The sequence below is a fragment of the Phoca vitulina genome, unplaced genomic scaffold (genome assembly GCF_004348235.1).
Source record: "Phoca vitulina isolate PV1807 unplaced genomic scaffold, GSC_HSeal_1.0 scaffold7, whole genome shotgun sequence".
Classification (NCBI taxonomy): Eukaryota; Metazoa; Chordata; class Mammalia; order Carnivora; family Phocidae; genus Phoca; species Phoca vitulina.
Genome location: NW_022589710.1, coordinates 10,031,301 through 10,046,486, shown reverse-complemented (window position 1 = coordinate 10,046,486; position 15,186 = coordinate 10,031,301). Strand labels below are relative to the sequence as shown.

Here is a 15,186-nt window from a genome sequence, read left to right as displayed (position 1 = left end):
ACCTATCTATATATGTATCTTTTACAAGCATGGAAGCAAGAATATTAACCACATACTAACCTCAACTTGATTTGCATTGAAAAATGTGGAACGGAAGAGTTGAGGGTGCACTTTGGAGAAGCAAAAGAAAGACATGGCAGTTGCAAAGCATCTTTAACCTCCAGTGATTTATTGGCCCTCGGCCAAGTTATCAGGGGAATCTAATTCTTCTTTATTATTCAAATAAACCACATTTGGCACCATGGTTCCCTTTCAGAATAGCTTCACAAATAGACTGAGCTCTGTCATTTATTTGACCTTGTACTTGTGTGCTGTAGCTGTAATTTTATTTGCCATTCTATATAACAAATGCAGAGAAATCTAAAATATGGAGATGAACAACAACAGGATGGGGAAAGGAGTTGGTGGTAAATATATCTGCATGGCTTAAAAAAAAAAAAGACTAAATTTAAAACAATCATTTACCCCTTTTCACCTTCACCTCTTATTAGCCCTTCTATCTGCGACCACCCTGCCCCTTTCAGCAAGCTGCCTTGAGACAAGCCAATTTGTAAGCTTGTCTGCCGCTACCTTCTGGCTGGCTTATGACAACAAGGACGTATCTTCCACCAGGATGGGGACTGGGTGAGAAGTGACTCAGGCAAGCTAGTACTGGGGGCAGGTGGGGGGAGATTAGGGAAGGATCCCCTGAGAGTGGTTAGCTGGCTGCAGGGTGTTTTCTAATGATATCACAGTGTAAAAATCTGTTAATTTCCCAGTTTGCTCTAGATCCCATTTTATTTTTTTTTTATAGATTTTATTTATTTATTTGACAGAGAGAGACAGCGTGAGAAAGAACACAAACAGGGGGAGTGGGAGAGGGAGAAGCAGGCTCCCCGCTGAGCAGGGAGCCCAACGTGGGGCTCGATCCCAGGACCCTGGGACCACGACCTGAGCCGAAGGCAGATGCTTAACGACTGAGCCACCCAGGTGCCCCTAGATCCCGTTTTATTTTAAATAAGACTCTATGTTAAATTGAAAACATTTTGCTGGCACAGGTGTGCATTGGAATCATTGTCTCTCACCCCACTTTCAAGGAAAAATGTTTTAAAAAAAATACGAGTCCTTTTTTATCCTCTGGTTAACTGAGACCCATGTCCTCTGACTCCAACAACCATATTGTTAAACTTCTCGTCAGTATTTAAGAGAAAATGCAGGATTTGTGTATGGATGAGGGAAAGCTGATTTATAAAAGCACATAAACCATCAAACTAGTCAATGCTATTATAAGGCCTGGATGTCAGAAAATCACTCTCAGAATGATCTTTGGCACACCAACGTCTGGAGGGAGGGGGGAGAGTCACCTGTCTGCTTATGAGATTTGCAATATGGTCGTTCATATTTGTTATATGGTCAACACAGCCTTGCTCTGAATGTGAACTTCAATGGAAGCAAATCAATTATGTCATAATCCACATATTAGCCCCTACAGAGACTGTATTTGAGATTTTTATACTTCAGTCCCAGAAAAACTTTGCTTTCCTTAAGAAGCAATGCTTCCTTATTTTTTGATGAATGGCTGTATTTCCCTTTTTGCTTTGGTTACCAGGGAGCTCACAGCTAAATGTGAAGCTTTATCAGACTATTTATATCCGTTCTTAGAGCCTATTGTGTTCTCCTACTATGTGGTAACAAATGATTTACTTTTGCCTTTTTCCTTATACCCTAGCTATATTTTGCCATTATTTTTTATTATATACATTTATGTAAACTAATTCTTTTGTGGAAACAGGAGGGTATAAGCCAATGAACGACTATTTCTCTATGTCCTGTATCAAACTAGAAATTTTTCTATTTATCATATAAAGTGTCTTTTGGATCCTTTGGTGATTATGCCACTTACACCCTGGAAGAGATTTCTTAAAATCTGTCTATGTATCATTACTGTATTTTTAGTACTAGGGAATACACTGTTTTCTTTATTCATTTTCACTTATGCTTATTCCATGATGGCTACAGAGTAGAGTTAGTTTTTAGCAGCTCTGAATGCTGTCATCACGTATTAGAAGGCATTTAATCCCCACACAAACCAAACTCAGCCTCGATATTTGGGGCTCTTTCTTTAAGATAAGGTTTCACAGTGAGTAACTGGGAATCATCTTTACCTAGGGAAGCAAGTCAACACTGTGTATTTCTATAACCTGAAACCACATCTTGGATGTTGAGTTAGATATATATCTCTGGCAAAGTCAAAAGGGCTGCCCAAGGAGGTTCGAACATCATCACAGATCCCCTTATTCCCATCATCTTGACAATTTGAAAATACTTCAGAGAGAATAACCGCCACACATACACACTGGACACCAGGAGCTGTTAAACTCAACAGAGAGCAGAGGAGAAATCCACTCTGGCTGTCCCTATATTCACACCATACAACAGAGCTCAGTAGAAGTTTCTCTACTTAGTTTTCTCACAAGTCAAAATATCATCCTAATTCTTTCCTGAACATAAGCCACTTTAAAGCCACCATATTTATTTACATGTTGAAGGGAAGTAAAACTGAGGAAGGAATATTTTGAGAGTTACAAATGCAGATATAACTACGTTCTAACGAACTGACAGGCTCGCAATATTCCTCAACAATTTCACTGGGTAAATCTTTGATGATGCAGTTATGCTTTGTCTTTATTTAATGAAATTATTTAAAAAAGGAACCGAGGGACCATAATTTCATAGACTCCTTATCTCTGTCTAGAATTTGATGGAATAACTTCTGAGCCAAAGTTGTAGGACACAAACAGAGTGTTTGGTTTGCATTCAATTAAGGATGTGTGTGTGTGTGTGTGTGTGTGTGTGTGTGTGTGTGTAAAAGATTAAGTATGTACTTAATTGAATAACTTCGAGCACATTTTACATAGCATGTCACCCATGGGGACCCCAAGCCCCGACAACTGCAAGAGGACACTGAAGAAACTTGAAAAGAGTTAAGTGTGGAGTATCCTATTAGGACTTAGAACGTAACATTTACTGGGTTGGAAATCCTTTCCCAGAGTTTTGGCATCGATTTTTTTTCTTCTCATTCTTTAGGCATTTAAAAACATACCGCACTCTTACTGGATTATTTTCATGTTAACCCGGAAGTACTCTTAAACTTTAGTTTTGAATGCTAAACACCTACATCAGTGTATGCAAACATCATTTCTTAGTGACCTACCCTTCATCACTTCCAAATGAAGACCTCTGTACCTCGTAGTTTCTACCTGCACGTTCCACATTGCTGACGACACCGAACACATCTACCATGGAGGGTATAAATACACTGGGGCCAGTGTCTGCTCCCGGGCAAGTCAAGATGCTGACTATTGATACACACTTTAAAAGTCATCACATAAAAGAGCAGGGAATGACTGCACAGAAGGCGCCAGTTACTGTCCCATGTCTACACAGCTGCTTTATTCTGCAGAAACCTCAATTATGGTCTCAGATTTTAGGAAAAGATGGACTTAATGTTACAGTAGAAAAGCAGTGAAATACACTGCTTTTAAGGAGAAACCAGCACAGGGTTAAAGCCAAATTTTTCTTGAACAGATGATATTTCAGATGGCCACACTATTCCAGATGCATCAATTTCCTTGAAAATCCAATCCATATATGTGCATATGCTGTGCTGGCAGGAGGACTGACTGAAATGGCCAAAACCCAAGAGCTAATATTCTTTTGGCCAGAATAATGCAATTATTATTTTCCTAGCTATCAGTCTAAGCATACAGAGCCATCTGTTATGCAAAGCAAACATACACATCTCAATTACAGAAAATGCAGTTGCCTTGACAGAATTTGGATTACACCACTAACCAGGGCTGTAAAATGTGTTTTGAGCTAGTATATAATGGATGCTTTTCAGGAGTTCCCTAATTAGCATTTACCTGCTTAAACTAATTATTCATCCTTCTTCTTCACTGGCTTATTAAACTTTGTTGGATACTCTGCATAAAACAGATGAATATGGGCATTGCCGAACAACAAACAGCGGTGTTTCCAGTTCTGAACAGTATGAACGAACATGGTGGCGTGCCCATGAGAGCCAAACTGGAGATTCTCAAAACTCGTGTCCCAAATAGATTAAGACAAGGATTAAAATCTACAAAAGGCTATTACAAAACCAGAGATTTCAACAAGAGGCAAGAATGCTAATAGTGAGTTAACAATAGCCCAGTTTCTATCATTTGGTTTGCTAAAACCCACATAAAATAGAATTACTCTATAAACTATAACCAATAGCTTGTGTGTTCTTCAAGGAAGAATTAATGGACCCTTGCTTGGATTCTCGACAGTAAATAATCAAATTTGGCAGTGTTTCCCCTCCTACTCCAACCCTCCTCAAATGCCAAATATTTTTCTTTATTATTTCCCAGTGTCTTTCTTGATTTAGCTATTACCCAGCAAACTTGCTAACAGCCAAAATGTTCCAGCCGTGCCGGATGCCTCCTTAGAGTGGTGCCAACTTTCGGAAGCAATGAGTCTGGGGTGGGTCTTGCTTAAGAGGAGAGAGACAAATCTTATCTCCATCTTTAGCTCCAAGGGGCAACTGAATGAGAAGTAGATTATCCAACTTGGCAGATCATCACATACATACAAAATCCCTCCCACCAGGGCTGTGTTTTCCTCATGCCAAGCCACCAGATGAAAAGGGTCAAACTCCACCAATCACCTGTATGGGCACAGATATCCAGATGTTCAGCATTTTTACGGGAAAAAAACCCCCACATCTAGATAATTAGTGGAATTGCAAACTTTTCTTCAGGGGATTTTGGCATTCTGTAGATGCAGCCTGTGTCCCAGACTCTGACGGAAGTAAAATTTGTGTATTCCAGGGTAATCTCAAGACCTAACATCTAGGATTTTGTCCCTTGTCCCAGTTGCCTCCATCTTCTTTCCTTCCAGCCTCTGACAGACACATGTGAATAATTAAACCGCACGTAATGAAAGGCGCTCTTATTTTATGAAATTGTCTTTCAGCATTAGGAAGCATTTGCAAAGGCAGCAAAATATATCCTTGCTGGAACCCTCCCTGCAACACATTTTAATGGTCTCTTTCAGCATTTCTTGACTCCAAATGACTCCCTGTCATTGTGTCAGCTCCCAGGATAATGCAGGGTACTCCATAAACATCCAGTAATAGGACACAAGGGAAGCACTATTAGTGTGTCCCTCTCCTACTGGGCACAGAGGTTTCAAAGTTCAAAACAACTGAGGGAAGAAACTTCATTTGTTCTCAATAAATTAATAATGATCCTTGGGGGGGAGAGGGGGACTAAAGTTTTAGAGCACAAGTTTATTCTGAACGTTCCGAATGGACAGAATTTTCTCACTGACTTTGTTAGAAGACAGGTAGACCCATTAAAGAATAAATTTGATAATTCATGCCGAACCAAATACCCGCTGAAGAAGGAAAAGCACAAGGCAGAAGGAGCCTTCACAATCACTGTCAAGAATCTAAATTGTTGTTTTACTTACTTGTGAGAGGCCTAGGTAGATGGAGACGGTTTCAGAAATGTACAAAAATTTTCCTTCTTGATTTAGTGCAAATACAAAGCCATCCAGGGACTGCAGAAAAAAATAAATATATAATTAAGTTAATAAACATATGATGGAGATTTAATTAATAGGGCATGTGATACAAAGCAACACATACTGAATTCAAGACTCTGTTTTTCTTCATGGCCAACAAAAGTCCTAAGATATTCTACCATTGCCCTGTAAGTGAACAAACAAAAGGTCTGAATGAAGACTACGAGCTTTCCTTTATTTCAGGGACTTCCTATGTCTCCGTCATTTTGACCAATATACATCATATTCATGTACAAAATCAGGTCATGATGATTTTATGAGCTGTTGACTTTATTTTTTTGGATTCAGTAGGTTAAAAGATTAAATCAGCCAGATTCTCCATTAAATAGCTGAACAGGAATGGAAATTGCAATGAAACGAGAGGGAAAAAAAAGGGTCCCTTTATGAAGAGCAAGTAAAATCACCACTTGAGCTACTGTGGACATCAATAATTTGCTAATTAATAAAGGATTATACCCTTCTCACTTCCAGTGCCTATTGTGGTAGAACAAATAGGAAAAGTCAATACATTATGGGTGAATGATTATAGGCCGAAACCTTACAAACTGTAATCCTTTTTTGTAAAACTCTATGCTCAAGTTTTATTGTGATAGATCTAGATTCTATTACAGCTCCTGAAATGGAAACAAAAGAAGGGGATGGGGAGAGAAGGAAGCTATGCATCATCCGTAACTCCTGAAACCTTTGTCCACTTTCCAAATGGAGGGTTGCGTTGTCAGTTTGATGAGTGGTGTCAATCATCATGGACTCCAACTGCAATGTACCACTCAAATGGAGAGTACCTTTGTTTCAAGTTCTTGCAATTCAAGTGCATTTTATACCCTCCATCCTTATGTCTTTTGTTTCGCTTTATGTATTTATCTTTAACCAGGTAGGTGGCCCAAGTACTGCTTGCACGGGAAAAGATGTTTCAAAGAGTAGTGGTTTTTACAAAGGCTGTGAGGTTGGAAAAACAGGAAACCCACATTGGGAACAAGGCAGGTGGCAACACTCAATTAATGACATAATTCTTAAGTATGGAAAGGTGGAAGTAGCATGTAAAATTCAGGTAGAAACATGGACTGTCTCAAATCTCAGCAATAATCTCAGTTGCCTAAAATACTGAAATAAAATACTGAACTTTTTTTTTAGAGCTCTAAAAGTATATATGAAATAGATATATTTATGTATTATATTTATGTATGTACATGGGAATATATATATTTGGATTCCATTACACACACACACACACACACACACACATTTGGACTCCATGCTTCCTGACCCATTTTCAGAGCTCCACTGGTCAGAGACTGTGGGTAGCACCCAACTTCCTCCTCTGATTAGGTGTGTTCCAAAAACATTTCAAAAGTCACTTTACATGACGACATTACAAATTACATGATAGACAAGCTTTTGGTCAGGACATCGTCCATTTATTAAGCAATACGTGCTAAGCAGTCTGCATGTGTTATCTCTTCTAATTTTCACAGTATAATTTGAGGTAATTGTATTATTATCTACATTTTATAAACAAGGAAATTGAGGCTTAGTGAAGGCAGGTGACATGCCTGTCTCCAGTTAGTGATGGAGTTAGGATTTGAACTGGGACAGTGAGAATTAATGACAGTACTGCCTCCACTAAAAACAAAGGTTCTCTGATTGATATGTGTAAATTAATGGAAAGAAATGGTCACAGAATTTCTGAAGTTAAACTGTACTAAGATGCGGCCTATGACTTAAAAATCGTCCCTTGATTTTGAATGATTTGTTTAGATGACAGAATCCCACTGTTAGGAGACAGATAGGAAGTGGGATGACAAGAGAGTTCACAAGTCACTCCCACAAGAGGTTAACTTGTCACCTTGCTATGTAATATCTCTCCTGGAATCAGCTATGGGACAGGGAACAAAATACTGCTTAGTGGACTCCTTCCCTTTGACCAAACTACCACCCCCTCTGGAGCCTGGTGAGATGTAACCTTTCAAGCTTGGAGTGTGGCCCAGTGGAATCTCACTTTGAACCAGTGCCAGAGGGACAGATGTTTCTTTTGTGGATTTTGGGAAGGATCTTGTTTCAACATGTCTTTATCTCACACAAGAGATCTCCTGAGGATGACTCATGAAGATTAAGACCCTCCCCCCTACTCCTTTAAGTCTTCCCCATGGACAGGTCTTCTACTCAACCCAATGGCCATGCCCTGGAACACAGTCAGAGAGAGCTGTGTGAGCCATCTTCTCAAACCTTACAGTGCTGCTGTCAGATTAGAGAGACAGAGAGAGAGGAGACAGGAGAAACTTTTATGGGGACACATGACAACTGAAAGGCTGACTCAGAGAAGAAAGGACTGATGGAGCTGGCAGAGAGATAACCTCTTGTCCTCCAAACCCTCATTTTACAGGTGAGGAAACTGAGGCAGAGAGAGGTTCAGTGCTTGGACCAGATCATTCGGTCAGCTGGTGGCAAAGCTAGGATTAAATCTGCTGCCCCCCAATGATACTGTTAAAGCATTTATGACATTGTATGGACCTGACTGGCTTATTCAACTCCCAAGGAGACTGAATTTCTCAACAGTGGGCGATGTCTTATTCATCTTTAACTGGCCAACACCTAACAACCGCTCAAACAAGACTTAGCAACTTCCGGTTCTACCTCCAAGCCCCATGCTCCTTCCCCTAGATCACATATGCTAGAATGACTGAGAGGGATGGAGACGATCTTCTGCAAGAGTCCTGGTCATGAAGCCCTCAGAGGATTTGCACACTCTGATGCCCCAGATGTCTGACACAGCCTGGGCTATCTCCCAACATCTGCAAGACCACAGTCCGACTAGATTCTTCTGTAGTTCTCCAAAACACCTAGTGCAGGGCATTTGCCAGCCATACACAGCCTTTCCATTCTCACTGAAAGGGATCGTGATTTCGTAACGTTAGGTTCATATCTCTTGTATTTACTAAAACAGTAGAGGATGTTTGGGCATGATAGCAAGGAAAAAAAATTTCTGGAGGCAAAACATCTGACGGTATTAAGCAACACTGATCTAAGAACTGGCCAGTTTTGTCTGGCAAAGCAGAGGCTTCGACACATGTTCCAATTTCCTGGTGAGATTAAAATGAGTCTATGTCTACATGACACAAAGCATCCAGTCAATTCAATTAAAAATAACAGCCAATTTGGTGTGGGAAGAACACAACTCGTCAGATTAGTTGTTTGTCATCACAGAGGTAAAAAACAAAACAAAACAAAAACAACAACAAAAAACTAAACGAAACAAAACAAAGAAAACCTGGTTAGCCATATTTTTTACCTTTATATTTATCACGTCATCATATCGACAGTGTGAGATGACTGTCCCCAACTCAGATCTGATCACCTTTCAAATAAGGCAATGGGGTATGAACTTGTGTCAGCAGCAGACTGGCAAGGCTGCCCTTCACACGGCCATTGCCTTCTGATTGAGGGCCATCCCTGTCCACAGTTTGCTCTGTTCTGCTGCTTAGGGAAGTTTTAAGAGCAGCATCGATATTGGTTTTATGTGTGTGTCTTAGTCTTAAAAGGTGGCGGGAGGAAGGAAACATCCAATTCGTTAGTCTTGGGAACCAAAGGTGATTAATCTGAAAGTTCTGTGGAACTTTTAAAAATTCAGATTCAAGAAAGCTACTACATTCCAAGCTTTTTCAATCACTGCGGGCTACTTTTTAATTTTTTTTTTTTAACTGCCCACTGTTTTCAACAGGCGCCAATTAAGATTCTGGGGTCAAAGGGTTAATTACATCTCCTTACTCACTATGTAGAATTTTCTGATTATTAACTAAGGTTGGATTAAGATGAAAAAGAACCTACACAAATGTTAATGCTAGTCCTTCCTTGAGAAGATTTATTATAAAGCCACGCTGAAATCTATCTGCTTTCCTCAAAGCAGATGGAGAACAAAATCTTAGAAGAAACAGTAAAACAGACATTTTAAAGGCATGCTAGTATCTGATTTATCAAGACAGTTTTCTTATTACTAAAACCAGTTCTTAGCCATCCTGACAGGGCTGATAGGAGATTTCCTTTGTCACATCCTGGTAAGTCTATGAGGTACACATACAGGAGGGAGGCTTGGATGCACAAGTCAGGGGCTACAGCATCTCTGAATAATAATGCCTGTAATTATAATTTATATCCCCTGACATCCGTGTAACATATAAAGTATAAGACACAGTTTCTTAACCCCAAAAGCTGAGGGCCTCTACCAGTATTTGTCAAATGATGAGGTTATTTCCTTGCAGGGTATGAAACTAACTATAGCTTCATGATTGAAGGTACACTAATGTTTAATGCATTGTGCTAAATGGATTTATATTTGTCAAAGTAGTTTTGTCTTGGCTTCCTTTTTTTTTTCCTGCATATTCCACTGCAGCCAAATCTCACAGAGTGAAATCTTGACCATGGTGCCCTTATGGGGTAATTCTCATGTATATAACCACTCCGAGATTAGCGGTTCTTTCTTCCACATTCCAATGCAGAAGAGGAAAAAAAAAATCACCCCCAAACTCTTTTCCTATGACCTCACTCCAGTTAGAGTGAAGAATTACCAGTAGGCTAGGTTATTTTAATGACAGATTATTTTAAACTAAGCCTTCACCATCTGTTCCGCCCCCTAATTATGAATGCAAAAGGAACATATTTCACAATTACATCAGTAAAAAAGTAAGATACACGTGATTTAAATGCATGCATGTGCTCCATGTCCAATGCACGGTGCATCTGTGATGTTCTTCTAATTCAGGCTTAGACTATGCAGAAAATACCGAGCCCTGAGAGAGGACAGTTTCTGACACACCCAACTTTCTCCCCAAACCCAGGATTTTTCATTGTTATGACAAAATCCTGTTAGAGCAGGAACAGAACACGGATGTCAGCACAAGGCTTTTGCAAGCCATGAAATAAGAGTATTTTGTAACTGCTGAGACATCTTTGCTGTTCATAAGGAGAGGCTGTATGAGAAAATTTCTTCTGCTCTCTGAGCAATGGGTTAGCATTGGAAACGGGGGAGGCTGCTCTGGAACCATGCCTCCATTATCATGAAAGAAGCTGAGTGAGTAAGCCAAGCACAGAAGAAGCCTGGCCTGAAGAGTGAGGGAGGACAGGGCTTCAATACCTATCTTTCTACTCTGTTTTGGCAGCAGATAAAAGAGTTAGAAAGACAAAAATGTTTCTTAAATTTTTTGGCCTTTGGATACAATAACACTTTGACAGAGCTCATTAAAATGCCATATTGCCCTCTGATTGCACTCAGGAGGTGATGCTAGACTGCTCACGCACACACATGTAGACTCGCAGCAACTTCAAGGAGCCTGGGATGATGCCCAGAAGTGCCCACATGTATCTGTTTATGGGGAAGAAAAAGTTTCCCAAATTTTGTCCTTGCAATCTGAGTTTTAACAATCAAGCACTGTGCAGAAACAAAAGCTTTATGTTTAGAGGTAGGAATCTAAGTCAAGTATATTTTCTCAAAGTAGATGAAAACAGACATCAAAGGTTTGGGCTTTAACTCTTAGGAATCTTCCAGAGCTTTCTGGCTCCCATGTCTCTTCTTTGCCCCCTCCCCACCAGTACGAGTCAATAACATGAGGACTAGCACAGGTTCATGTCATTATCATGTACCCAAAGACACATGTTTCCCCATCACAACCAAATTAGATTCATTCAGTCCCATCTGAGCATTTTCCCAATAAAAAAGAATTCTAGAACAACAAACGTTGGTGCCTCAAAATGCCTCTCCTAAGAGTTTCCTAAAACACATATATCTAAACATCTTAGGTGAGAAAACAGTGCAGAGAGGCACAGACGGCCTCTCTTCGTTCTTAGCGGAGAGTTACCAGAATAAAAGGAGAGATGTTGAGCTAGTGAAATGTTAAAACATGAAAAGAACAAAGACATCTGCTTTCTGAGCAAGGAGATCAGGTTTGGCTTCTGCTCATTAAAATTCCATTTTGTGGAAGCTGTGTATCAAAGTGCTGACCTTTTTTTCTCTGGGATGCTAGTTCAAGCCTTGCATCCAGCCCTTGAGGGATGTAGATTTCTTGATTTGAACATCCAGCCAAATGGACAACAGGCTCCGGGATAAGGAAAGGGTGCCGCATTTGGGGAAATCGCACGTGTCTGTGTCTCTGAGCCCTCAGGGGCAGTGCGCGGACCCCACATTATCTGTTGCTTGTCTTGGGAGACTGGCACTCCACGAGGCTGTCAGTGCCCATGTGCTGCTCACCAGCTCCTTTCGCCTGAGGGAGAGGATTCTCACTAGTTATGCTAAGGCACAGATATTCATTGGCACATTAAAACGTCTCCTTCCCGTGTATGTGGTATACTAATTTACTGAAATCCAGAAGCTAATTCCTTATTGTGCATCTTTCCCTTTTAATTCAGGGTTCTCTTTCAAGTTAAAGGAAGACTCTCATGCCAGTGGGAGTAATATAAAGAGTACATTGTACTAGTCCTGAAAAGCCAAAAAATGTCACTGCTTTGCTTTGGCTACTCATGGAGCTTGGTCACACACAGGGTTCCAGGTGTACTGCAAGTTGTCGGGATTATACAAAACAGTACAGAGATGAGATCATAATTGTTTTTTTAAATTAATTTATTTACTGGTGGGGAGCAGAGGGAGAGGGAGAATCCTCAGGCAGACTCCCTGCTGAGCGTGGAGCCCAGTGCAGGCAGGGATCGAGCTCATGACCCCTAGGTTATGAATTGAGCCAAAACCAAGAGTCAGATGCTTAATGACTGTGCCACCCTGGTGCCCCTAGATAGGTATTATTTAATCCTACTTTATGGATAAGGAAGCTGAAGCCCAGAGAAATTAAGTACACTGCTCAATGTCCCCCATCAGTATGTAGGAGATCTAAGAAAGAAGGATCCCTCTTTTTCCTCCTGATGCTAGGACTACCTGCTGGGCACTGTAGTTGTTTCATACCCCATCAAAGCTGCTCAAAATCTGTGCTTCCTCCAGCATTTCTTTCCACATAAGAGATTCTCATGTTCCTACTGTTTAAGCGTGATGCTTTCAGAAAACAACTGTTGAGTGCTCACTATGCACTGGGCCTGTACCAGCTGAGGTTTCACAAAGCTGAGCAAGGACCCAACTCACAAGCTTCTTCCTTTTCTTTTTTCTTTTCCTTTTCTCTTTTCCCTTCTTTTTCCTTCCTTCCTTCCTTCCTTTCCTCCCTCCCTCCCTCCTAGATTTTATTTTTATTTATTTGACAGAGAGAGAAAGAGAGAGAGGGCGTGCACAAGCAGTGGAAGCAGGAGAAGGAGAAGCAGGCTCTCCGCTGAGCAGGGAGCCCGATGCGGGGTCAGATGCCAGGACCCTGGGATCATGACCCGAGCTGAAGACAGATGCCTCACTGACTGAGCCACCCAGGCACCTCCACCAGCTGCTTTCTTAAAGAAAAATCATCTGTGGGATCTGAGACTAAGCAAATGAGCAGAGTTGGAAATTAACTTTATAAAACAAAAAGCTGCAGGGCAAAGGCAGTTTCCAGCTTGGGATATACTCTGTATGAGGTGGGGATCCCTGTCCATTATCACTAAGCTCCATACCTGTCATATGCTGTCTTTGATTTAGAAAAGGCAGGGATTGAGGAAATTTGTATTTTTTCTGCATTACTGAGGTATAATTGACAAATGAAATTGTGAAATATTTAAAGTATACATTGTGATGATTCGCTATACACACACATGGGATTCCTCCCATCTAGTTAATGAACATATCCATCAGCTCGCATTTTTATCTTTTTGGAATTTGTGAATGTACAGTCAAGAGACTGCTAGACCTCAAGGAAATTCTCATGTGTTGGAGGAAGGGGCTAATGCCTAAAAGGAGAGAAGGGACACCACGGTTAATAAAAAATTGCTAGGAGAACCACACTTCCCAGCAGCAATGGCCAGGACAAGCCTTGAGCACACACACCCGTGGGCCACGGGGCTGGCCAGCACAATGAGCCCATTTACTGGCCCAAAGTTTTTCATTGAGACTTAGGGCTTTTTCCTTCTTCCTCTGGCATATCATGTACTATTTTATGTAGAAGTATACTATTTTATGTAAGATGACTTTACAGAAATTTATTTTGCAATCATGTTTGCTTGGAAGTACATCCTCGATAATAACAAGGTAGACCCATATTGCTATTTCTCTTACGGCTGATTATGACCGAACCTGACTGTTTAACTGGGCAGTGGGTAACTTTAAAAAATAGGCTCCTTAAAAGAAAATAATAAAAGCTTTGTACGTGTATTCCTTTAGGTAAGGAGTTTGTGTCCGGGGTAGTAACAGTGATTAAAGAACCCTATAATGAATTTAGCAGATTAAAAGACCATTTAGAGACCTCGGACATTAATCTGATGTATTCATATGAGTTTCATTTCAGGAAACATTTATTGGTATCTCTAGGGAAAAGGTATTAAAAACATTTGTACTGAAAGGAACTTGGTTGTCACAAATATAGTTGCAATGGACTGAATTATATCCCTCCCAAATTTATATGTTGATACCCTAACCCCCAAGGTGACTGTATCTGGAGACTGGGCTTTTAGGAGATAATTAGAATTAAATGAGGGCATAGGGGTGGGATTCTAATCCAATAGGACTGATAGCCTTATAAGAAGAGATAGAGAGAGTTATCTCTTTCTCTATGGGCATGCCCCCAGGAAAGGCCATGAGAGCCCAGAGCAAGGAGGTAGCCATTTGCAAGCTACAAATAAAGTCCTTACCAGAATCTGACCATGGTGGCACCTTGATCTTGGACTTCAAGCCTCTAGAACTGTGAGAATATAAATGTCTGTTGCTTAAGCCACCCAGTCTATAGTATTTTGTTACAGTAGCCTGAGCAAAGATAGTAGTTTAGGAATTCTGGTTGGGGAAAACCCACGGGCCATGAAAATCTTTGATGTTAATTTCTGGAAATCACTGTACCTACATTCTCTCTTTATTTATCATTCATATAATTAATAATTAATTTTTACAAGACCCACATAAAGCTATAAATATGATGGACTGATAATAGAAAGTAGAGTTTACTTCCAGAAATCGACAATGCCGAGGATTGCTTTTGAAATCTTTTTCAAGTAACTGCACCTCTTCTGGGTCCTACATTTACAATATTGAAATCTTTATACTGGTTTTCTGTGCATTTCAAATGCTTAGAGGCTACACTGCTTCATTGCCTTAGCTCCATACAAAGCAGAGATACACATATATGGGAAAATCAATTATTCTGATGGAATTGGGAACCTCGTGCTGAATGATCTTGGGATCAACAAGTGGGTTTACAGCTTGCTATGGCTGTCAGCCACTCTGCTGACCTTCTCCTTTCATTGTAGTTGGCCGCTGAGTCTTAGTGAGAAAGACCAGCATATACTACTTGTCCACAGAGCTCTCATCCTATTCAGGGCTTCAAGGAAATGCTTCTGCCTTTATCCCCACATGCCTATTCGACACGCATGAGGCAAAGGAGATTGTTGTTTATTGTTTGCTAACACACTTGCATATATACAAAGCGAAACGACTCATGTCATAAGTCTTCTTCAGAGAATGTCTAGATGATATCCTTCGAA

At 40.5% G+C, this 15,186-nt stretch overlaps 1 protein-coding gene across 6 annotated transcripts in view; it reads right to left on the bottom strand.

Moving 5' to 3' along the window:
- NPAS3 (neuronal PAS domain protein 3) overlaps positions 1-15,186 on the bottom strand; it is an 839,936-nt gene that overhangs the window by 231,156 nt on the left and 593,594 nt on the right. For all 6 annotated transcript variants that reach the window (XM_032404923.1, XM_032404924.1, XM_032404925.1 and 3 more), the window contains one exon: positions 5,497-5,586. In XM_032404923.1, the coding sequence (XP_032260814.1) occupies positions 5,497-5,586 (90 nt within the window). The remainder of the gene's footprint in view (positions 1-5,496; positions 5,587-15,186) is intronic.